Below are 26565 nucleotides of genomic sequence, written 5' to 3' on the forward strand. Positions count from 1 at the left end.
GACAAAAGGTGACTTGATAGAGGTGAACAGGGTAATGAGAGGCATAGATAGGGTAGATAGTTAGAGATGTTTCCCCATGGCAGAAATGACTGTCAAGAGGGGTCACAATTTTAAGGTGATTGGAGGGCCGAAGGGCCTGTACTGTGCTGCACTGTTCTATATTCGAAAAAGGCATGTGGTCCCGCAGTCAGAATTTAAGGTGTCCGTCGGAGATGAATGAGCAGTACCTCAAAAGCAGCCATTGTCTTGATTACTTTCAGTGCCACCTGCAATTAAATATCAGAAGAAGAAAATAAAGCAGGTGAATACATATTTGGAAAGATGGTGCAAGAGGGCAGGCTTTAGATTCCTGGGACATTGGGATCACTTCTTAGGGTGATGGAACCTGTTCAGACAAATGAGTTACACTTAAACAGAACTGGAATTAATTATCTTGTGAAGTGATTTTCAAGTACTGTTGGGTAGGGTTTGAACTAGCTGGGCAGGTGTGGAAATCAGGAGGTAACATTGGAGAGGAATGCTACGGTGCACAGAACATTGGAAGAGACAGCACTAGAGTGAGAAACAGTAAGTTATTTGGTGGTTTCAGAGTAAGAAAGAAAGTAATTAAGTCCAAATCAGGAAAATGTGCGGGTATGTGAAAATGTAGAATCTGGTAAACAAATTGGTGAGTTACAGATGAAGATTAACTGTACTTCACTGTTTGGGAATGAGGTGGCCAGGCAGATCAAACATCAGGAAGGTGATTTAGGGGATAGTTATCGTTGTTCATAAGGTTTAGATTTCCTAACTGAAAGGAATAACCCAGAGTAAGGAGAATTATATGGGAGAAGGCCAATTTCAATTGCATAAGAATGGATCTCACCCAGATAAAATGGAATCAATAATTAGTAAGCAAAATGGTAATTGAATAATGTTGTCAGGGCAGAACAAACAAATCTTCAGGTGCCCGGAAGACAAAATAACTAGAATTAAACTGAACAAGAAAATGTGCTGATTAGAGAAAGGTAGGTTAAACAACCAAGAACCAGGCTGAGTATACAAGGTTCTGACTGTAAGTGAAAAATCAAGTAAGAGAAGTAAAAATAGAGAATGATGGAATTAACAGCATAAAAGAGAATCACAAAGATTTCTATAGACTTACATATTGAAAAAAACCCACAACTGTGGTAAAAGAAGAGGCTGCTTAGGATATCCTACATAAAGAGGACTTTTTTGCATGGAGGCTTATTTATTGTGGCATTAAATAAGCACTTTACATCTGTCTCTAGCAGGGAAGTGGATGATACCCAGGTCATGTTGAAAGTGAAAACATTCAGACATTTGAGGGTTTGAAATTGTTAAGAAGGAATCATTGAATAAGATGTTCATAAGTAAAGTTGAGTAGTTACTAGGACAACATGAGATGCATTCAAGGATATTGAAGGAAGTAGGAGTATCAACTGCAAGGCACTAATGATAAACATTCAGTCTTCCTAAGACTTAGGTGAAGCCAGGAGACTGGAGAATATCCAAATATTTACACCGCTGTCAACAAAAGTTAAACAGTTAAACTCCAGTGAGAAGTTTCTAGGAACATTAATTTAGGACATGTACCCACTTGAGCAAATATGATTTAATTGTAAAAAACTGATATGGATATGAAGTATCAAACAATGTTTAACTAACTAGTTGGAGTTTATTGATGAGGTAAATAAATAATTGAAGGGTTTGACAGAGAGAGGTTAATAAATCCTTCAATATTCTAGGTTTTATTAATTGGGATATCAAGTACTAATCAAGGGAGTGATGTTAAATTTATAAAGAACTCTGATTCGTCATTAGCTAGATTAATGAATCAAATTCTGGGACCTAGCTTTAGGAAAGATGCAAAGACATTGGAGAAAGTGCAGGTAAGATTCACGAGAACTGCTTTAGAGATGAGGAATTTCAGTTACATCAGTTGGAGAAGTGAAGATTGAGGAGATTTAATAGATATATTCAAAGTCATGAGTAGTCTTAACAGAGTAGATAACCAGAATAGTATACTGCTTCCATTCTGGCCACAGCTAAGATCACAAAATATTGTGTTGACATCAAGAATTCTTTTTCACTGTAACAGGATTTTTTTAACCAAGTCTCTCCTCATCTCTCCTGAAGTTGTTGACACCTGTTATACTATGTTTCAGAAGTGCTGGCTGATTGTCAGAATCTCAGTCACATATCATTTCTAATGTGCAGACCAGCTAACCAGTTCGATGTGAGCTGAAATATTCATAGGCCGCCTTCCCTGACTGAGCCATCAGGCTAATTCTGTTGTGTTGTGTGCTTCAGAGCAAGTACTGTTCCCAAAGCATATGGGAATGGTGTTAGAATATATACAAAATCAGCAGAATATTGAAGAGTTCCCTCATCTAACCTTGAACAAATAAGTGATTAATTATTCTCATCAGCTTGAAAACAATTGCACTTCTTCCACAGCAAATGAACTTTCATGTTGTTGTTATTAGCAGACAGTCTATAGGGAATACCATGAGTGACATGAAACCACTGGAGATTGAGGCATATTAGCATAGTCAGTCAATTACTCTAGTGTATTCTAGCTAGGCCTTAAGTCAAATCAGGCAATATTTCTTTATGTTAACAAAATGAACTTTCAGAAGATCGAGATTCTGTCATATTGCTGTGATTTCTCTAGCCTTCAAATGTGTTTGAAATCTGCTTCTAATTCGGATCAGATTTCAGGAGAAAAGCATTTAAGTAACCAAACCTAAGTAACATTTCCCATTTACATTTCGCAAAAGCCCCCCAGTATCCATCAGGATCCGACAAATACTGCAGCAACTTCTAAGATCCATCTACAAAATCAAACAAGGCAATTTGGTTTCTTGGACAAACGGACAGAACCATCAGTATAAAGTTACCTATATTTGTCCCAATTCAGACCAAAACACAGATAAACTTTTAATCGCTAGTTTGCTCTAGCCTTTATTTTGCTCAAAGTTAGGAAATGGCGGACTTGTTCAATGATTAGTTATTCATCACAGAAAGTGGCAGATGTTTTAATTTTATATAATTTCTCTTATTTATTGAACAAAACTCATGGTTTTTCCCTTCTTTCAATTCTGAAGAGCCATATTTGACTGAAACATTAACTGTTTCTCGCTGCACAAATTCTGTTTAACTGCCATGATTTTCCAGTAATTTATTTTTACCTCTGGTTTGTAGCTACTACAGAGTTTTGCTTCTCTTTTAATGTTTTCTTTGTTTGACTCTGGCACAATTTTTTAAAATTTGGAGTTCTGTCGATTAATTCTTTCAGCAATGATTGAGATTTCAGATTTCTTCTTTGTTCAGAAAAAACACTGATCGTGACCAAGATCGTAATGATATCAATGATTTAGACTGAGGGTACATTTTCAAAATTTGCAAATAATACCAAAAGGTGGAAGCTTGTGAAACAGAAAGAGGACAGTGATAGACTATGCAAGAGCTTAGCTTGTACTGCTCAGTATAGTGCTTAGTAATTCTATGAATAGTTTAAAAAGTGTAATGAGGAATTGCAGGAATATTTCACATGCGGAAATGAGCTATGTAGATCAAGTCTCTCACCTCTGAGGTTTGACTGCTGTTATTTCATCAGTGTTGGGTGGCACGGTGGCTCAGTGGTTAGCACTGCTGATTCATAGCGTCAGGGACCCGGATTCGGTTCCAGCCTCGGGCGACTGTGTGGAGTTTGCACATTCTCCCCATGTCTGCATGGGTTTCCTCCAGGTGCTCCGGTTTCCTCCCACAATCCAAAAGAAGTGCAGGTTAGCTAAATTGCCCATAGTGTTCAGGGATGTGTAGGTTAGGTGCATTAGTCAGGGGTACGTAATAGAGTAGGGGAATGGGTCTAGGTGGGTTACTCTTCGGAGGCTTGAAGTGGACTTGTTGGGCTGAAGAGCCTGTTTCCACATTGTTGGGATTCTATGATAGTGTTAGAAAGGGGCTCAAGGAATTTCACCAGTGCACAGAGGGAATGAAGGCAGCAGGAATCATCTATTTTTGATATTAAAAAGTAGATCAGAACATTTTAAGAGATGTAGATTGTTGTTAATTATATCTTGGGAGGCAACAGAGTAATGGTAATGTCAGTGACTAGTAATCCAGGACTTGAGTTCAAATACCATCATAGTGAAGGATTCAGTGATGGTAATGTTAAGTAGGCATTTGTTAGATTCTTTCTTGATGGAGATGGTTCGCCTAAGCCTGATGTCCATTTCAAAGAAAGAGAAAAGCAAGACTAAGTGAGGTTGAGTGGTATTATGAGCCATGAAACTTTGAGTTCAATACTGGCCAGAAGGTGAAAGGCCACCAAGATGATCAGGAGAATCATCTGATTGGAGTTATTGTAAGAGACAGGGTGCATTCACATGTATAGTGAGGATTGGAGAGTGACTCCATCATTGTTATGTTGGATCATTTGCTTGATGAGAGAGGAAACCAAAGATTGTTTGGTACAGGTAGTTCTTCTATAATGCAATGGTTGCGTTCTTGTACAACCCTGCATTATAGAAAAATCGCGCTTTAGAAACAACGCTTAATGTTGGTAATGTAATCACATTATAACCAACTCACATTTTGAAAGTTCATGCTTTCGAAACAGTGTCCCCAATTCATCAATTGCATTACAGCAAATTTGCGTTAAAGTGAATTCGTGTTAATGAAATGCTTGTTATAGCAGAATGACCTTTTATTACTGAATTCACGGTTCCAGCAAAGTGACTTTGGTCTTTGATTAAGCCGAATCAATCAATGTCCCAACCATAAAAGTGAAGTTAGTAATTAAAGTCAAAGTTCAGGTTTAACAGAAACATAAAAGTTGAGACAGGAGAGTCAACCTATTGGACATTTAAAGAGGTTCTGAGGCAGAAAGGGAAAGAAACCAGATAGATTAATTGTAAATATGCAGAAAAGATGAAATAAATTGATATTTTCATTACTTGTTGTCAAATGATATGTTTATTAAACATGCTGCTTTAAGGAAAAGCTGTTTTGTTTTACATGGAAGTAAACCTGAGAGTTTACTATGGAGCTGGCCAGATGTGATTGGTTGTGATTACTGTTAAGAAGAAGTATGTAACTCAACCTTAATTTTGAGGTATTGTTGATGTTGGTTTAGTCATGTTGTATTACATGAATGTACCATTTTATATTTTAATGTGCAAGTTGTTTAGATAGGGAGGGAGAGTGTACTATATTGCAATAGGCACACATTTTGTGTTTTTGGCAAGGTGTACTGAGCTTGTTAGGTTGCAACACGTTTGTTGGTCTTGCTGATGCCAAAACACAAGAAATTCTTTTTAAATTATGTTAGAGAAGAAATTCCAGAGGAGTTTGAAGGGATTTCTATGTATAGTTATGTACTCCATTGATGTTTTACATGTTTTCTTTGAATTTTACTGAATGAAACTGCCCAAAGTGGAACCCACTGAAACTGTGTTGAGTATTGAAAGGATTTCAGTTCAACATTTTGTTTCTGATGCAAATTAGGTTTATATTTTTGTCCTCAAAAATAATTATTGAGATAAAGCTGCAAGATAAAACTAATTTCGATGATCTTCCAAGTTTGTTGCCATCAGTTACCCCCACAACTTTACATAATTTTAGTTATAAATCCGAAAAGTGTTGAAATCAAATGTGAAGCCATTTTGTTTGTTGAATTCAGGGATGTTGATTGGTCATTAAGCAGCAGTTTGTGTTTAAACTTTTCGTAAGCAATAATTATTCCAACGTGAGCAGACAGATGAATTCCGACTTCATTAGATAATGACTTGTATTACATTGAGTTGAATGCTCTGACTTTTGTTCAAGTCCGTTTTGTCAATCAGATTAAATCCTTTCTTCAAGCTCTAGGTTACAGACTGTGTAAATATAATTTAAACTCTTTATTCCTTGTTTGGTTGCTTACATAATGCTACTAGTGAAAAGTCCTATCTTAATACACAGCACATGATTCTCTAACATTCCTGTGTATGTCCAAGTTTGGAAAGATTTAGAGGGATATGGGTCAAATGCAGGCAAACAGGACTAGTTCAGTTTCTGAAACCTTGTTAGCATAGATGAGTTGGACTGAAGGGTCTGTTTTTGTGCTGTGTGACTGTGACTCAGATGTTTTCGGTCTGGTTTTCTGGGATCCACTATCCAGTGGTGCACTGAAAAGTTTAATATCTGATACCTGAACTGGTATTATTTTAAGCATTCTTCATTCTTGCACAGAACAAGTAGAAATGTTCCTGTACTTCTGGCATGCTCAAACATAACCTGGATGATTTTATGTTGCAGGTTACCTACACAGGAGGTAGTAAATGTTTCAGTTGTTCATCTGTTGCAGAGAGAGATAAGTGGATGGAGAATCTACGGAGAGCAGTGCAGCCAAACAAGGTAACTGCATTTAACCAGGAAAATGATAACCAGCTTTTTTCAACCAGTTTATTATCCTTCTTGTTATTAAAGCAACTTTGGTAATTGGATTATCAAATCTAGTTTTTTGCAACTTAGATTTTAACCGAGTCAGTATGAAGAAGTGTTAAATTACCGAAAGTCAGTTAGCATCATGATGTCCTATATTTCTGGTTTTATCAGTAAATGATTTTCACAGTTTTTAAGATATTCTGTTTTTATTAGAAGCTGATTGGCAATGTAGGATACCTGTGGTGAACTGGCTTTCCTCTATAACTCACAGATGAAGTTTGAAAAAGATATTGGAATTTGAAAACCAGGAGTCTTGATCAACTTGACATGATTTTATTTGCCTGCACATGAATTACACAAGCAATCTAGACATCTGTCTGTAGGAGGTGGTCAGGAATCGAGATTCTTTATTACAGAGTTCACTTAATAATGTTTTACATTTTTTAAACACTCACTTACATGATATTATTAGTCAGCAACTGTCACTGATCTTACCTCAATAATATGTTTTTGTTGTGAAATTGAATGGAGTAAGGAGGTGCAGTGTTTACTAACATCAGCCCTCAAATTTACTGAGTTATTCCACACCTATTATTCAAGCTGCACTTCCCACTAACTGATCTTACTGTTTTATCCAAAACTCCCTTCCTTTTATTCGCCCTCAGTCTAATTCTCTGTATATCTCTGCATGCAGCTCATTGTTTCCTGTCCTTAAATGCTAAATACCCTATCATGCGTTATGATTATGCCAAGTCTTTTGGCCCATTTAGAACACAATCCTTCAAAGTCCAAGCAAAGGGAGATGTATCATTTCAGATTGGTTTGATTGTATTCAGCTGATACCAATCCCAGATTAGTGTTTGTACTGAAACAACAGAGCTCATTGACATTTCTATTCCTGAATGTTAATGAAAGCTGAGCCAGTAAATAAATATTTTCAAGTCATGAAACACTGACGTTCAAAAAGAAAATTTCAAATGAAGCTATTGTGTGTATGGAAAGTAACGCTGACTCTTTCCAATAATTCATTGCATTATCATTCTACCTACTATAAACAACATTAACTTATTGGATCAGTTTTATCCTGGTACCTGGAAACAGGTGACTAGATATTTGTCATCTTACCTTTTAGGTTAATGTGACATGTATGAAGCGGTAAAGTACTGTGAAAGAAGGGGCAGCACAGTTGAAGCTCGCCCGACAATACAGAACAGCAGATGGGATACAGTAAATATTGAAATTTGGTCTGTCAAGTTTACAGACTGTTCAGAATCTTAAGGGAAATGCTAGTTTCATGGTGAACTTTCTGTGCAGAAGCAAGAGCTTTGAAGTGTTCCTTTATCTGTTCCTGGACTACAGTTTTTGTAACTTTAGTTAACTATGTTATGAAAGAGTGTGTATGTTTGTCATGATGTTGGAAGATGCAGAGTTTAATTAAGCAAATGCTCGTAAGATCTGAATAATCCCATCAGTCTTGCTGATCTAATCTGCATCTTTCCGCTCCTAACAGTAATGCTATTAAACACCTCTCAGCCTTATATAGTGCTGTTAGGATACTGTCTTCTGTCTCCAAGGACTGTAAGGCCTGGAAACGGTGGGTGTACTCTGATTTTGGCAGTGCTCATATCTATGGCTGACTCCTTGCTTTTATTTTTGTGTGCAGTTCACCGTCACATTCTTTTCTTTTCCCAGGTTTTACCATTGCTGCTTGCCGGCAGTTAGAATGCTGGTGTGTTCCTCAAATAAATGTACAAATAAATGTATGATGTACAGCTTGTTTGGTGTTGTGGGATTGCATGAGGCAAATGTTGCATTGGTGTCAATGAGGCTTTTACATAGCTGCAGCACATTATAGTGTGCCTGGCTGTGTGTACATGGCATTTGTCCCCACCCTGTTCATACTGTCTTGTATGACCATGTGAGCAAACTGAATTGGAATTTTCGGGCCCACAAGCTATTCTTGTGGCAACAGGTACAAGTTACCTGCCCAATGCAATTAATTTTTAATTCAATTTACCTTATCATTAAATAGTTCCTCACTCCATTTGCCAGCTGCTTGTCACAGTACCTGCTGCAAACTTTCACCAAATCAGAATTTTATGTCAATATTATCAATGGGGCTTGCTCAGCCTGGTCCAGTCCCTACTGGTAATGTATTATATGTCTGTGTATAAAAACAATTCTATAATTCTCATGCTCTTTGTGTTTTCCATCACTGTTGAATACTTACTGCAATCGTCCACCTGTAGTTTTAATTTTTTCTGGACTCACATCTGCAGCTTTATCTGTTACCTTCAAGTGCCTGTTTAATATTAATAGTGGTCATATTACACAGTTGTTCAATTCTCTGATTATTGAATTGGATGTTTTCTCTTTGGATTTACTGATTACTTGAAGATCTGTTGAGTTATTGACTTCACCCCAGTCTTCTGACTTGGAAACCATAGCAACTCAATTGGTTCTGATAATGGGCTGATATGGCTCTGTCTGTTGCACATGCTATAATTGTCACCAATCACCATTCGGTGAAGTCCTGCTGAACTTTCCCAAGTTCAAATTCCTCTATTTCATTCCTGGCCCATGTATCTACAGTGACCAAGTGACTATTGATTAACCTGCCTTATGGAAGCACTGAGAAATGCGTGCAAACAGCCCAAGTTTGTCACTCCCTCTGGTTAACCATCCTGTTAAGGATCCAACTTCAACTCGATGCCAACTAGATCATGGCTTCTGGTAGCACAGCAAAGTAATTTGCTCTGTGGAAGACTACAATGCTTTACCACACAATAAAGCTTGTGGCAGTTTAGTCTGCAATGTTTATAAATTATTTATAATATTTATTTGTTAAAGATTTATTGTCATGTCACATTGCTATTATTTATGGGACAAAATTAGATAATTGGGTGAATCAGCAGGAAATGATTTGTAATGTCCACCCCTTCTGAACATCGTGATTGTTGGAATTCTATTTCCTGAGAGGCTGTCAATCCATAAACTCAATTGGAATGGAGCTTTAATGTTTTAGGGAAGCAGATGACTAACTGGCAGATTCTTCAGTTAAATCTTTGTTGACTGTTGCAAGCAGTCATAAAGAAAGGATGATTTTATTCATGGTAATCAATGTCTTCAGCAGCCACTACTTGAGATTTGTTATTAACTGAAGAAAGTTGTATAATGTATTGATTAACGTGATCACCGCATTTTTTGATAAATTGCTGTGGAATAGAAGATAGGTTGCCCACTTCTGTATTGTCCCTTGAGTCACTGTCTGATTCTAGGTCTGTTGGAAAGGAGAGCTACTAAGCAAAGCTCAAGCTGTTCCTAATAGAAAAATGGGAAGGCAATGACCCAAACACCGCTTCTTGATCCTCCCATCATTATTACTACCACAATCAATTTAAAAAATGACAAGGCCTTCAAGTTGGTTATCTGGGTGTGTCTTTTGCATGCAAGAAGTAGAAGTTTAATAAAAGAAGAAATAATGAAGCATGCTTTGTTTTACATTTGTAGGACAATTGCCGTCGAGCAGAAAATGTACTCCGTCTCTGGATAATTGAAGCAAAAGACTTAGCCCCAAAGAAAAGGTACTTTTGTGAACTGTGTCTAGATGACACCCTATACGCACGAACTACCAGTAAAATGAAAGCAGATAACCTGTTCTGGGGTGAGCACTTTGAGTTCTACACTCTGCCAATGGTAAGGAACATCACAGTACACATTTACAAGGACATGGATAAGAAGAAAAAGAAAGATAAGAATAATTATGTGGGACTGGTTAATATTCCAATCACCAGTGTCATTGGACGGCAGTTTATTGAGAAATGGTACCCTGTCAGCACACCTAATCCTAACAAAGGCAAAGGTGGAGGTCCTTACATCCGCATCAAGTGCCGCTATCAAACAATTGCCATCCTTCCGATGGAACAGTACAAGGAATTTGCAGAGTTTGTTACCAACAACTACACCATGTTGTGCTCTGTGTTGGAGCCAGTCATCAGTGTGAAGAATAAAGAAGAAATGGCCTGTGCACTTGTTCACATTCTGCAGAGTACTGGTCGGGCAAAGGTAGGCATGGAAATTGGCATTGTAGTAAAATCAGAAACACTTATGTGTCATTCTTGTGTGATAGTAAACTAAATCTATGATCACAAAAAAAGCTAGGTTTTGAAGGATATGAGAAACTATTTTTATTATTTTGCAATTGTTTCTACCTTTTCTCCAAAGTAAATCTGTCACAAAGATTCTAAATTAATGGATATTATTGAATTCACATGTTAAGTGCTCTTCCAATATTCTTCCTTTGTAAATGCATCTTAAGTGCACTCTTCTCACGATCATCAGCTTTACTGAGTAAATACACTGTGCTGTTGAGACTTTGGATTTATAAAACTTAGTGTCTCTCCACTATTTAAAAATGGAGAGAGGGAGGGGGAGGGTGGAATCAAACAACATGACAGTTTAACATAATTTGTGGAGGAATTACCAAAATCTACTCTCAGATTAACTGTGCATTTAGACAATAATCAGCCAAATAGATGACTGCTTCAGTTAGATTTTTTTGAGGCAATAATTAGCATAGCGAGTTCAGAGAATGTCTATGGGTATTGCCTAACTGGACTTCCAGAGGCCATTTGCAGGAGAAATTATTCACTGAAATGAGTGAGTTGTGAATATTATGCCAATAATTGGTTGAGCTATGAGAGTAAGCATAAAGGAAACACTCCCAATTTAGCAGAATATGACAAGTGAGGCACCTGTACTAGAGAACAGTCTTTCAGAACATATAACAATGAAAGAAGGAGTAGACAGTTGTGTGTCCAAGTTTGGAGGTGATGCAATGCATGTAAGTGGCAAATTACTATGCAAAGGGGAGTAGGTGACTAACTGAGTCAGATTGCATTAGATGGAGTTTATTGTGGCAGAACTGTGAGGTCATCTAGTTTAAATTAAACAATGAGAATGTTTTCTTCAAGGTGAGAAACTGAGCTGTGGAGGATCAAAGGAATATCTTTAAATGTCAATGAACAAAAAGCTAAATACCCAAGTTGAAAGTTTAAAGCAGAGGAAGTTATTTCAGTTGTATAGAAAGTAGAGTTTCAGTATTCCAGCAAATATGTTGACTTTGGAAGGTGTACAATGCACGCATACATTTTTATTCATTAACATGTAACATTATAATACCCTATGTCTACCCCTGTTGCCAGTCTGAGTTTGTGCCAGAAAAGTCTTAAGAAATTTAAATTGTTTAATCCTGCGAATAAATGCACATCTTGTTTTCTTAAGAGCGTTCGCAGTCCTCAAGGGTGGAAGCAAATTGAGAGCTCAGACCGAGGGGTTTCTGGGATGGACCCTGTTCTGCATCAAGTTCACCATCCTCAGACCAAGTGTCACCAAGGATCTCAAGGAGAATATGTATCAGCCCAGGGTTACTGCACCTGATCAGTGCTCATGGGCTATTGCTATATAACACACTGTGCGGCAAGAGGTCAAGAATAGGTTTGTAAGCCCAAGCAACAGTCAATTAATTTTCAAAGCTATGGAGAAAGATTTGGGTAGTGGGATCAATTGGAGAACTCTTCCAAAGAACAAACATAAATATAGTAAATCAAATGCCCTCTTTCTGTGACATATCATTCTATTACACGAGAATTATACAGGGACTTCAAGAGTTAAATTTTGAGATCAGGTTTATATTATTCATTGGGTTTGACAGTTGGTCACAATTAGGTTTCAAACATTATTACAAAGAAATTATTCCTTATCATGGAAAATCATTCTGAAATTTGAGCTGGGTTATTCAGGAGTGTAATCAAGAGAGAAATCAGGAAGCATTATTCTGTGTAAGGAGTAAAATCATAGAACCCCTACAGTGTGGACGGTAGCCATTTGGCCCATTGAGTCTGCACCAACCATGTGTGGGGCATCCCACTCAGATCCAACCCCCGACCATATCCTTTAACACCATACTTACAGTGGCTAACCCATCTCGCCTACCCTGAACAATATGGACAATTTCAGCATTGCCAATCCACCTAACCTGTACATCTTTGAACTGTGGGAGGATGTTCAGAGGAAACCCATGCAGACAGGGGGAGCATGTCTGCGTGAAGTTTGCACAGTCACCTGAGGCTGGAATTGAGCACAGGTTCCTGGTGCTGTGAGACAGCGGTGCTCATCACTGATGCAACATGGCAGAAATGTGGCCGCTGCCACACTCTCTTCGCACCCTCCCCCACCCAAAATTGCATGCACACAATAAAACAGCAATGGTGTGGACATTAGGTCAGTCATCCTTTAAAAAACAGAGTTACGGGCATTTTTGTTTGGGCTGGGGTATTAATGGACATGGAAGAAAGTGTGAGATGTATTTGGAGTACCTCCACAGTTGTTATTTAACAAGAATGCTGAATTGTGCTCTCTTATTCCTGTCCTTTTTGTTTGAACAAGAGGTTAAAACTAGAAATGAAATGTTTTTGTTCTTCTCCCAGAGTTGCCTTGCAGGACTTATTGGCTGACTGCTCATTTTATAATCTGCACCTTGAAGTGCAACAAGTGTTCAAATCCTGACATTGGATGATGGAATTTGAATTTTTAAAAAATTATGGAATTAAGATTCTAATTATGGCCATGTCTAGTTCACTAATGCCCATCAGGGAAGGAAACTGCTATCCTTATCTGATTTGGCCTGCATGTTACTCCAGACTATATAGCAATGTGGTTGACTCTTAATTGCCCTTTGGGCAATTGGAGATGGGTAATAAGTTCTGGCCTAGCCAGTAATGCGCTTATCTCATGAATGAATACAAAAGTCAGTTGTAACATATTGAAGTACTGAAGATTGGTGTATCATATGGGATGCAATGGTGCATGGTTATGTTTCAACACTAAAAATTCAGAAATGTGCACTGCCAATCCATAGAAGGAGGTCAACGCCAACAATGACAGTTAATTTACATCTATCAATCTTTAAAAATTCATGCAGTCTGATTTTAGCAAATATGCAACTAATTCTCGGACACAGATTTCTTTAGGGGAATGAAACCTACTATCCTTGTCTGGTTTAGCCAATTATCATTCTGGCCCCTGTTATTCCAGCTGCTGTCAGATCCCAGGCTGAAGTCTGGCTTGATCGATCACAAGTTGGTCCTTCACTGAAACACAAGTGCACAATGCTGTTTTAAAAATGAAACAGAAGTTTATTGCTCAGAAGAAATGAAGGAAAAAAACAAAACATATGTAATACAAATTTAAACATTTTGAAGCTCGTGGTAAAATACAATCCCATTAATCCCAAAAGCACAGTACTCAAACAACAGTGATTACTCCATTCTCCATCATATCTATAGAGTTTAAATTAACTGATGCTTCGGTTCTCAGTTTTGAAACTCTGACAGCCTTTTCCTCTAAATGTCATATAACTAAACTTAGTATTTCTCAGCATCAAATAACCCCTTAAGGTTTTTAACCAAACATTTCTGGTCTGGACCTTTCAAACTAAACACTGAGGCATCCAATTTCATAATAGTTCTAAACTCCCTTTTCCAAAAGAAATTGTTTTACACATGCAACTTTAACCAAAATGTGCAGGTCTGAATTGCAACCAACTCTTCTAATTAAAGCTTAATGCTACACTGTTTACTTTGTTCACTTTAATTCATTTTAAAAACTCTCCCAATGTAAAATAATTACCTTCAGAACTATCTCATACATTTTTGAACAAACTGTGGCTTCAGATAGCCTCACGAGGTTACCATTAAACCTCTTTATTGATATAGACCATGCCAGTCGTTCAAAATTCAAACTCTAGAATAAATGACATTAATATCTCACACTTTACATCACAGTCCAGTAAACTGCATTGAAACCATTGCCAATGCAGTACTCTTTAGCTGTTGCCATGTTGGTAGATGTGGCAGCTACTTCAAGTTTAGCTCTGCTAATGGTGTTTTGTGTCTGGATTGGCCTTTTCATGCAGGACTGAGGAGATACACATCATCAGACTTTACACACTTTAATTAATGCTAAATTTCTGTCTTGGGTTATTCATTTCTTTGATTGAAGTGATCATTAATGGTCCCGTTTTGGTTGTCAAAGAACACTGTTCTTTTGATATCCTAGCCAACATTCCTCACCCTGTAAATCAGTGAAAATTAAATACTATACATGGCCTTCTCCATTCAGTTGCTCATTTCACAATGTTAATCACTGTGCTTTAATATTTATTGTTCATATAACTTCTGAAATATATGTAACATGATTAGCTACTGATCGAGTTAGAGGTGAAACAAATAGTTTGGTGATCTCTGAAAGTAGTTGGTGTGTATATGCATTTGGTGTGCATACTGTATTGAATAGTTAGCTAGGATTTTCTATCAGGGTCACTGACAAAGTAAGGAAGAATGGGTAAAGTGCACATGGAATAAGTTTGTAGTTGGAGTTTGTTTGAACCAGATCATTGGGACTATGAAGGGGAAAGTTTATATTTGCACTGTGAAATGATTTATTGTGGTCCAGGATGTTTAAAGCAGAATATTGGATACCAGTGTACCTTTGTCTGATTCACCCAGACATTGACGGAATTCCTAGGATATGAATAGGCACATTTTCTCTGGTGTTTTAACTTCTGCCTTTGGTTGTTACTTGTTTTGTCATTTCGGTCATATGTTTCAGAGGTTGAGATTCATAATTCTTGCTTGTTAGTTTTTAAACATGATCTCTTTCTTTGTCCCTATGGGAAAGGCTGAGATACACTTCACAATTGTATCTGCTCTTGTCTGCAGACGGGAATTATTGTTAAAACCCAGAAGATAAAGAACCTTCACCAGAATAAGGTCATAGCTATTATGTTCATGAGTAATTACAATGGAAACTCTACTGCAGCTGTGTTTCAGAGTCTAGCCGCAGGTCAGGCAACTGTCAGGAGGCTGTGATGAAATATCCATACTCATGCTGTATGTCTTGAGTCTGTGGTACCAATGTCAGTGAAAGCAACCATCTTATCTGCAAGAATGGCTCCAGTGAGTAAATGCATCTCCTGTGTGATATGAAGTTCAGAAACCAAGCCCATAATTTAGGCTGCCGTACTGAGGAAGTACGGAATTTGAGAAGGTGACGGTGGGGTGCCTTCCAGAGCCCTTGCAGTCTGTCCAGTGTAGACACGTGTACAGTGCTGCTAGGGAGTGAGTTCCAGCATTTTCATCCAGCGACGGTATAGGATTAACACTATAGTTGCACTTAAATATGGCATGTGACAACAGGGGAGATTACAATTAATCTTGTCCTGCTGAATAGTAGAGCTTGTGGGTTTAGCAGGCACCTTCAGATAGATGTAAAAGATTCTACAATACAACTTAGGGAGGGAGTGCTGCGCAGTGTTTCTGCCAATATTTATCCTTCACTTACCAATATTACTCAGGTAGTTTCAACTTGGCTGCCCTGGAGCCTTGCTATTCACAAATAGATGCTATGTATTTGGTGTTGCCATCAAACGATACTTGAATAAAAATTTCACTATTCAAAGATTGTGAAAGATACAATATAAATGCAAGTCTTTTGGTTTGGCTTTATGTAGTCTTGAAAGGTTGCAGGTTTAATATTGGTCTGTTTTGAGTTTTATAGTTAATCCCACTGGACAAGGAAGATGTAAAATGAGCATGCCTTAAACTGGGATTCATGTCTTAAGAGTGATGTCTATCTTTTTAAATGATTAACCAATGAAAAGTTCCTACTGGAGGCAACTAAACCCCAACACAAATCAAAGCCTTTAGGAGGACAAGCAGAATAAGGAAAAAACTCTTGTAGTGTAAATTTGAATAATATGATTTCATGTTTAATGTATGATACAGTAGAATTTTTGATGTTTTATTATACAAATTGTTGTAGAATCATAATTTTATAATTAGTTAAAACTTCACACAGAAGACTAAAGATCTGCTTAAATAATGTGATGAAAGTGCTTGTACATGTTTGGAGGTCATAACATAGGGTGGGCCAGTGAAACACATGCTTGTGGAATTAATCTTTCATAGCAGTTTATGCGATGGTTATTACACTGGGTTGAGATAACTGGGTTTAGAACATGGTGAGCTTTGGAGTACGCATTTTATTTTGGAACTCCTGCATATTTTCAGTCTTACTCCACCACACCCTGTTCTTGACTGATTCTGGGATCTAGTTTAATTGGTGTCCATTTTGTTTAGAACCTCCATTTTTGTGGTGTGCTTCATGCATAAACTGAAATGCTGAGTTTTTTATTTTCTTGAGCTGGGAGTAGCCATCACAACCGAGCTCAGTCCTGAATTCACCTGACTCTTTATAAATATACTTGACAGCAGGATAGTTGATGACAGCACATTTTACCATTCTCTGGTGTACCAATCAGTGCATACTTCTCTAGTTTATTATTTTATAGTGTCTGCTTCTGTATTGTACTATATTCTATGTGTGTATATGCTATGTTGTGCTCCAGTATCCAGAATGCATAATTCACTTTCTTAATTGTGTTACATATTACCCATCATCTTGCAACTTTAATATAACCAGAGTGGCAGATAGGGTATAGGCCTCTGTTTGCATGTCCATCCTCCAGGAATTTACTTAATTTCATTATACTTATCCTCTATCCTTGTGCTCACTGATTCTAATGTTAGCTTATTTACTGTTTTATGAGACAAAATGTGCACATGTGCAGCAGCTATTTTCACTGTTAGTTAATAGAACATAGAACATTAGTGCGCAGTACAGACCCTTAGGCCCCCCCATGTTGCGCCTACCTGTGGAACCAATCTGAAGCCTATCCTACACTATTCCATTTTCATCCATATGTTTATTCAATGAACACTTAAATGACCTTAAAGTTGGCAAATCTATTACTGTTGCAAGCAGTGTGTTCCACGCCCCTACTGCTGAGTAAAGAAACTACCTCTGACATCTATCCTATATCTAACACACCTCAATTTAAAGCTATGTCCCCTTGTGCTAGCCATCATCATCTGAGGAAAAAGGCTCTCACTATCCACCCTGTCTAACCCTCTGATTATTTCATATGTCTCAATTTCATCATCTCTCAACCTTCTTCTCTCCAACGAAAACAGCCTCCAGTCCCTCAGCCTTTCCTCATAAGACCTCCCCTCCATACCAGGCAACATCCTGGTAAATCTTCTCTGCACCCTTTCCACACCTTCCACATCCTTCCTGTAATGCGGTAATATAATCGACTGCAACCTTGACTGAGAACATGTGATAGGATTTCACTGTTTATTTTTTAAAATTTAAGATCCCTGATAGTAGTGCAGTCTGTTCACGTTTGCAAATACTACCTTTGTTACTTATCTTTTACTTCATGCATTAAGCACATATGGACACAGTTGTAGAGTGAAATCAACAAATTGTCTGTGACTTACTGTTGACCTAGATGCTCATGCTTCTTTATCTTACCCTTTGGTTGCTTTCATTTAACAATACTCTGATGTGCTCTAACCTCTTAATTAGACCAGTTTTTGTTTAAAAAGTTCCCATAAAGACCAAACAGTTGGAACTGTTATCCTTAAAGATTTGAGGCAGTTTGCACACTGCTTAATTTGAAATATAGTCCTTCTGTTTGCAGAGATAAAGTTTAATGAGAATTGAGAAATTTAATCCATCTAAACCACTCCAGTGATTTCCGTCAAAAGGAGTTCAGTGATGTAGTTCTAGTAGGTTAATTTTTTTTGTTTTGTGACTCACTATTTTAGAACTTGTGAACCTCTGTGGGTGTCACACAATTTTTTGGGGGAGTTCAGAAAACTAAAACACTCCTCATGCATGTAGAATAGGCTAAGAATGAATAACTTGGAGAGTAGATCTCATCACCTAGATTTCTACAACAGAGAAAATATGGCTGAGATGCACTGAGCTTCTTCTTGGGCTCACAGCTGGATGTTGGATGCAAGCCAGAACAGCTAGCAGATCAATACTGTTGCTCCCATATTCAACTAAGTTGCATCTCACTGTGTAACAAAAGTATAGAAAAAGCATCCCACCGTTGTGGTACCAACTTGCCTGTTGTGTGCTGTTGTGCTGCCACATTGTTTTAAAAACCAATCTCTTGCAAAGTAATTTGTTGCAATGGTGCTTTGTTTTCCTGTCATTTGGTCATTTTGTTTCCATACTGCCTATTTGAAATAGTGGCTTAGTGATTGGATTTTTTTAAACTTATTTACTGCTGAAGAATTCTTAGGTTAATTATATCACACTGTTGGACTCAGTAACTCATATATGTTGGTATGTTCGGAGTGAACCCACCCACATCAGCTCATTAGCCAGCCAGACATGCCCAAATTTAATTATTTTTGTTGATGGTGTTTCCAATGCTGCAACTCCAACATCTTTCTATTTCTACATGTTTCACCATAGTCTGTGGTGGCTTGTTGAGGTTGTCCACCTGATTTATAAGAGAGAATCCAAGATTGTGTGCTTATAATGAAATAAATGGTGAAAACCTTGAGATATAAAAGAGTTAATTTTCTCTGCTGACCTCCAAGAAATTGAATGCCCCAAGGGTATGGTGGTGTGTCTTTGTCTTACAGGTGGAATGTGGAAGGTTTATGTGGCCATTTCCTTGCCATTCAGGGATGAGTTACATTTTCATCCAGAAATCAATAAGAACATTATAGTTAGAATTTGACTACTTCCCTTGACCATTAAGAGATGATTTTCATTACATTGTTTCTGGAGGTGGGGTAGTCACTACATTATATCTTGACTATGAGGGGATGGCTAGGGTTGTCTTGTGTGCATTAATAACTGTGGTGTAAAGATTTTTGTATAAAGGAAAGACTGTTTCCTTTGTTCAGAGAGAGACCCCTGGTCACGACTTGCAAGCATGGCAAAGAGTTTTCAGGGTTTCTTCAAAGCTTGTACTGTACTGTGCTTAATAAATTTGGTTGCTTATTCACAGATGTTGGTGTGTTGCAGGTGCATCAAGTGTGTAAGAATCTCAAGAATAAAAGAACTTAACAACCTCTCAAAATCTGCTGATAAATACCTTGTTGCTCTGTAAATAATGTTAGCTTGAAATTAAACATGAGCAACTAAAGGTGCCGAGACAAATTAATATTATAAGCAAGCAAGCAAGTATTGGACCAGAAAAGAAAACAATATTGTGAGGAACAATATTGAATTAGTATTTGTGTGTCAAGAAGGTTGGATGGGAGTAGAGGAGATAATTTTAGTTTCATTCATTTATAAGAATTGTTTTTCTGAAGTTTGCATTGGTAAATCTGAAAGCATGTTCGTTTGCATTTTTATGTATTGGTGATGAGGATTTATAACCCTTACAAAGAATGACTAGGAGTTAGCAATTCAGTGTACTAAAAGTACAAAACGATACGTGCTGTTGTCTAATGACAGGGTTCCAGCGATTCCAAGAATTAAAAAAGTCATACAACACCAGGTTATAGTCTGACAACCACCTGATGAAGGAGCAGCACTCCGAAAGCTTGTGCTTCCAAATAAACCTGTTGGACTATAACCTGGTGTTGTGTGATTTTTAACTTTGTACACCCTAGTCCAACACCGGCACCTCCAAATCATAAATAAATATCAAGAAGTCAGTCTGCCAGTGTATCAGAGCAAGCCTATTAGAAGATGTTAAGGGAACAAATGTGTCTGTTCTGAAATTAAAGTAATAGTGACTTGCGTTGAAGTTTAATTTTTTGGGGGGAGAGATGCCAGACAAAGGAAAACCCATCCAAATGAATGTGCAGAAATTTGCCGAAAGGTAACTGTTGCACCTGTGCCAAACTGAGCATGGTGTGGAGATAGTGATGATCCAAATCTTCATTGGAATTTTTGGTGCTTGTAGGAACATGGCTGAAGTGTACAGAATAATCTGAATTTAAATTGTTTCGAAATGTCTTTCCAACCTTATTGTCTAGTGTAATAAACTTGACATTTTTCTGACCACTAAATATTTTATTCTTTGTTAAAAAGTATACTGGTAGTCTATTGTGAATTTGTTCAGTTTCACAATGAGGTTTGATTTCTCCGGTGTTAACATCAGTTGACATCACAACCAAGTGAGGGCTTCTTCTGTGATCAGAAATTCTTCAATGTAAGAGGGATCTGTGATTTTTTTAAAGAAGGGTGGTGGCAGACAAATCTTTTTTAAAAGTTGCTGTGAATTGTATTACATGGGTTGCAGTTTTAAAATCACTTCAGCTATAGCTAAGACTTTCCTATAAAAGAAGATGTAACGGTGGAGTATTTTAATTATTTGACTAAAGCTAAACAGAGAATTAGTGAACAAATTGAAGGTGGAGGTAAAAGCAGGATCTCGTAAGGATGATATGATTAAAATGATTACCCAGCATTTGGAGTTAAAAGGAGAAAAACCTGAAATGATGTATCGCAGCCAGAATTAGCAAAAATTCAGTTGCAAATTTAAAAGATTATGAAATGGAAGAGAGAGAAATGGAAAAAGAGGGGAAAAAAAATGAAGTTGGAAATGAGAGCTTGAATTGGCAGAAGATGACAAAGACAAAGAAAAAGAAATGTATTTAAGAAGCCGAGAGAGAGAACTAGACAATATGATTTGGCTACAGGAGTGTCTAAAATAAAGGAAGAGAGAAGAGATAGTTGTTCAGAAGATGATTTGGATTCCACCGAAGTATTGATTTAACTAGAAATCTACATTTAGTGCCTCTGTTTATCCAGGATGCAGTTGAAAGATGTTTGAAATATACTTTGCCTCGTATGATAAAGTTGTGCAGTCGGAGGCCAAAGATGCATGAGATTTAATGTTACAGCATGTCCTGATCAGTACAGCTATGAATATGTACACAACCTGCAAAAGAGCTGTCTGCAGACTATAATGTTATGCTACTTCATGTTTATTAGCTGGTTCATGAAGCTTATCAATTAAAACTTAGGACTGTGAGAAAGATACCTTATCAGATATTTGTAAAATTTGTAAGTGGAGAAAGAAATGTTCTAGGGTCAGTGATTTATAACTGAAGCAAGAGAGAATTTTTGAGAAAGTAAGGGAGAGCATGATTATGGAAAAATTCAAAAACAGTATTTTGGTAACCATTAAGATTTACTTAGATGGACGTCAAGTATCAAAGCTCAGAGAAGTGGCCATTCTAATGGATGTGTACAATAGCTCACACAGTTACATGTGGAGAAATGGCCATATGGGATTTGACAAGGAAACTGGAGGAATACAAAATCTATTAGTTTTGGGGAACGAACATAAGGATGCCAAAATAATAAAGAGGAGATGCCAGACCAAAAATGATGTGAAGAAAGTAATGTGCTTTGTTGAGACAATAGACAATAGGTGCAGGAGTAGGCCATTCTGCCCTTCGAGCCTGCACCACCATTCAATATGATCATGGCTGATCATCCTTAATCAGTATCCTGTTCCTGCCTTATCTCCATAACCATTGATTCCACAATCCTTGAGAGCTCTATCCAACTCTTTCTTAAATGAATCCAGAGACTGGGCCTCCACTGCCCTCTGGGGCAGTGCATTCCACACAGCCACCACACTCTGTGTGAAGAAGTTTCTCATCTCTGTCCTAAATGATCTACCCCATAATTTTAAGCTGTGTCCTCTGGTTCGGCACTCGCCCATCAGCGGAAACATGTTTCCTGCCTCCAGAGGGTCCAATCCTTTAATAATCTTATATGTCTCAATCAGATCCCCTCTCAGTCTTCTAAACTCAAGGGTATACTAGCCCAGTCGCTCCAGTCTTTCAGCATAAGGTAGTCCTGCCATTCCAGGAATGACCTCGTGAACCTATGCTGCACTCCCTCATTAGCCAGAATGTCTTTCCTCAAATTTGGAGACCAGGACTGCACGCATTACTCCAGGTGAGGTCTCACCCGGGCCCTATACAGCTGCAGAAGAATCTCTTTGCTTCTATACTCAATCCCTCTTGTTATGAAGGCCAGCACTGTATCTTTTAATTTCACTTTATTTTAATCATAGACTGAATTGTGAAAAAGACTGCTTGACAACAAAGAACTGAGGAAGGAGTTGCTATATTTTTAATTAGCAAGTTGACGTGTTTACGCTGTTGCTTTACAAGCAGTGTACAAAGTGAGATTTGGCTAGCAAGAGGCTGCTCGTTCATTTGTGGAATTGTGACTAGTAGTAACTATCAAGTGTTATCAGATTGCTGAAAGCTGTATGGTTCCTGAGTAGCTGAACAGCTTATGGGTGTGAACAGTTCAGTGAGAAGCCCTTGGACCTCTGGAAGAGGAGATGGTGTCTCTCTGTGAAATGAAAATACCTGAAACATAACAGGTTTTTTTGTCTATATGTGTATGTAGCAGGGTTTTAGTAAGGGGTTAGAGGTATAACTGGTAGTTACATTTCAACAGTTCATGGTTGTTCACCTTGTTATTTTCCAATAACTGATATGGAAGCCATTCCTGAGGAAGGGCTCATGCCCAAAACATCGATTCTCCTGCTCCTTGGATACTGCCTGACCTGCGCTTTTCCAGCAACACATTTTCAGGAATAACTGATATGGCCAAGGAATGATCAGTTATTAAAACTTCAGAGGACTTTATCAATGTACTTAATATAAATATGTCAAAGTTATATATAAATAGGTTGTAATAGGTTTCATTAAAAACAGAAATCTGGTCCAGGTTTTCAGTTAACTTGAGTCAAAAATTTCAGGTAAATGGGTATTTTGATTAAATAAAATTAACTTTTGTGATAACTCTGAGATTAACTTTCCAGTATGCCACCCTAGTGAGGTGTAACAGCTTGTTTTGTAGGAGGTCTGGACATAAAGCGACTTGTTGTAAATCAAGTGAGAAACCTATTGCAGAAATAGGAACCCCTAAGGAATCTGAAAGAGAGAAAATGGATATTAAAATCATTTTTGTGGTACAAGAGAAACGTGCTCCTTCATGCCTATGAAGGATGAAGTGGTTGAGGATAATTAAGGGAATTCTTCCTGAACGACTGAAGTTGACTACTGAAGTTTTTGGATATTTGATCTTGAAGGGAGATGTATTCCCTTACTCTTCACCAGAATAAGTAAACCAATTGTAGAAGGATTTAATTTTCTAATTTTTACAATCTAACTTTACCACCCCTTACTCATCTAATCAAACCAATAAAGATATTGATAGATACTGAACCAAATCAGTTAGTGATACAGGCTGATGGTGCAATTTGTATATTAAAGGGGTTAATGAAGAAAAAGGTACTAATTGAAGATACACAGAGGTGGTCTGTGGTCCAATTATATACAATTGGATTAAATGGTGACTTACTAGTGGAAAGGTTGTATTGGAGTAGTGCAACTAATCTCTGTGGATGGAATTCAATGAATTTATTGTCTTGGAAAATAGTGGCTTGATCAAAAAATAATAGCTTTACCAAGGTTATTGGAAAATCAGTGGAAATGAAAGAACCAGAGATGTCACAGGAGGAACATCCTGGATTATTTCTTGACTGTTGTGACTAAATCTCAGGCCCATAAAATTAGACATGAAGAGAACCAATACAAAAGGGAGTTGATATGAAAGTTCAGCTATCTGACACTATCCTCAAAAAAAATTATAAGTGACAAAAGTAAAGAAAATGAGAGATCTTTAAGGCAGCGTTAATAGAAATACAACCAACACATCCTGAGGTGAGAGAACAAAACAGCCTATGTAAAACTTCAATCCGAATTAAATCAGATTGTTATTGTTTAAAATGCAAAGTGCTAATAAGGAAATGGAAGCCACCTCAAAGTCCAGATGATAGTAGTCTATTAAATAATCATTTCATTTAGGTAACAAAACAAAATTTTGAAAATATTTCTGGTGGCCAGGATTGCAAGGGGCTGTGACTCAATTTTACTAGACATGCCATATATATCAGGTCATGGGGAAACCCTAACCATAAACCTGCCCTTGCATCTGATACCAGGTTTTGAAGAACTGATTAGCAATGTGTTAGGAGACCCTACGTAAAACCATTTACCAGAAACCCCTTACTAAAGCATGTTGCAGAGCCTTTGCAAAAATTAGAGGAAAAATGATAGTGGTAAAGTATGTTCAATTTTTTTTCACAACATCGAAGTATCCAAGGAAATCCAATCGGATCAAGATTCACACTTTGTCTCAAATATTCAAAATAGTTTGCAAATGAAACAATTTTTGTCTTCAGCTGATCAGCCACAATTTTAAGAAGTTAGAGCTAGATGGTATAAAACTTCAAAGACCATGATTAGAGTCTGGAATGTCCTAATGCTTAGGATAAACAGATTCCCTTGCTATTGTTTGGTATTACAAATACTTCTGAGTCCACAGATTCAGTTCTTTTTGACTGATATATCAACATGCTGTGAGAGGACTACTGAAATTAAGTAAAGAAAACTTTATGAACCAAAGCTCAGAGATTACACTTCCAGCCCGGGCCTCAGATTTCAGGGATAAATTCTCGAAATATGTGATGATCTAGTGATGTGAAATATGTCGTGAGTATACCAGACAGTAGGGAAAACCAGTGTATCATGTTTTAAATATTCACGTGTCCAGATGAATGGTCAGGAGACGAGGAGTGTGTTTACAGTAGTAAAAGAAGTAGGAAGTGAATTAAACTTCAGAGCAATTAGGGAGTGAATGAGAAGTTGAAAATTGTAAAGGCGAACCTCCAATAATCAAATTGGATAATATAGACGTGGTTAAGAAGTTGGATATAATATTTCTCAAAACATTGAGGTGACTTTTGAAAGCTGTTTTTCTTTTATTCATTCATGAGATATGGGCATCGCTGGCTAAGCTAACATTTATTACCCATCTCTAATTGCCAAGTGGGCATTTAACAGTCAACAGCATTACTGTGTGTCTGGAGTTACATGTTGACCAGAACAGGTAGGGACAGCAGATTTACTTCCCTAAAGGGCATTAGTGACGAGAAGGGGAGTCGGTGTTTCAGGTCAGAACCCGAGTCCTGATGAAAAGTTCCGACCTGAAACATCAACTCCCTTTCTCCTCTGATGCTACCTGACCTGCTGTGCTTTATCCAGTTCCACTCTTTATCCACTCTTGACTCTCCAGCATCTGCAGTTCTCACTATCACCAAGTAACTAAATATTCAAGAATACACATCCTATCAAAAAGATGAACAGAGGGAACAAGGTTGCCTTGTTAGTAAGAAATTAAATTAAATTGATGAGAAGAAGTGATATATGGTCTGAAGGCATGTGGTTAAAGTTGAGGAATCACAAAGGAAAAAAGACCCAAATGGGAGCTATACACAGTCCCCCTAGCAGTAGTCAGGATTGGGGCGCAGAAAATAAATCAGAAGAGAGAAAAGGCCTGTAAGAAAGGCACGTTATGGTGAAATATAAGGGCAAGCTCGTTAGTAATATAAAAGAAGATTGCAGGAGCTTTTCTTACATACATAAAAGGTAAGAGAGACGTGAGAGTGGACATTGGACTGCTGGAAAGTGTGAAGCAATAGTAATGGGGAACAAAGAAATGGGGGAAGCTTTACATCAGTTTTCACAATAGAGAAAACCAACAGCCTACCAGAACTTCGAGAGTCAGGGCAGAGGTGAGAGTAGTGGTCGTTACTAAGGAGATGGTGCTAGGGAAACTAAAAGATCTGAAGGTGTATAAAGCACCTGGATCGTATGGACAGCACTACAGTTCTAAAGGTGACAGCTGAGGAGATTGGCGATGCATTGGTGGTGATGTTTCAGGTATTACTGGATTCAGGGAAAGTTCCAATGGCTAATGTTTAAGAAGTGAGGGAGGCAGAGATGGGAAGTTGTAAACTGTTCAGCCTGACCTCTTCATTGGTAAGACTACAGAGTCTATTATTTGGAATGAGATTGTAGAGTATTTAGAATTGCATGGTAAAATAGTCAGTGCAGCTTCATCAAGGAAGGGTCATGCCTGACAAATATGCTCAAATCCTTTGAGGAGGCTATGACCAGGTTAGACCAAGGAGGGCCAGTGATTTGTTTGGATTTCTGGAAGGCCTTTGACAAGGTGCTGTCCAGAATACTGCTAAATGAAATAAGGGCCCATGGTGTTGGGAGCAAGGTACTGGCATTGATAGAGGACTGAGAGATTGGCAAAAGACAGAGAGTGGAGATAAAGGGGTCTTTCTCAGGATGGCAGCTCTTG

At 37.8% G+C, this 26565-nt stretch overlaps 1 protein-coding gene across 12 annotated transcripts in view; it reads left to right on the forward strand.

Annotated features, from left to right (window-relative positions):
• The window catches only part of rasal2 (RAS protein activator like 2), a 413768-nt gene that overhangs the window by 346235 nt on the left and 40968 nt on the right, over nt 1-26565 (forward strand). For all 12 annotated transcript variants that reach the window (XM_072573467.1, XM_072573469.1, XM_072573463.1 and 9 more), the window contains 2 exons: nt 6307-6405; nt 9946-10500. In XM_072573467.1, coding sequence (XP_072429568.1) covers nt 6307-6405; nt 9946-10500 — 654 coding nt within the window. The remainder of the gene's footprint in view (nt 1-6306; nt 6406-9945; nt 10501-26565) is intronic.

Source organism: Chiloscyllium punctatum, chromosome 7 (assembly GCF_047496795.1).
Source record: "Chiloscyllium punctatum isolate Juve2018m chromosome 7, sChiPun1.3, whole genome shotgun sequence".
Lineage (NCBI taxonomy): Eukaryota > Metazoa > Chordata > Chondrichthyes > Orectolobiformes > Hemiscylliidae > Chiloscyllium > Chiloscyllium punctatum.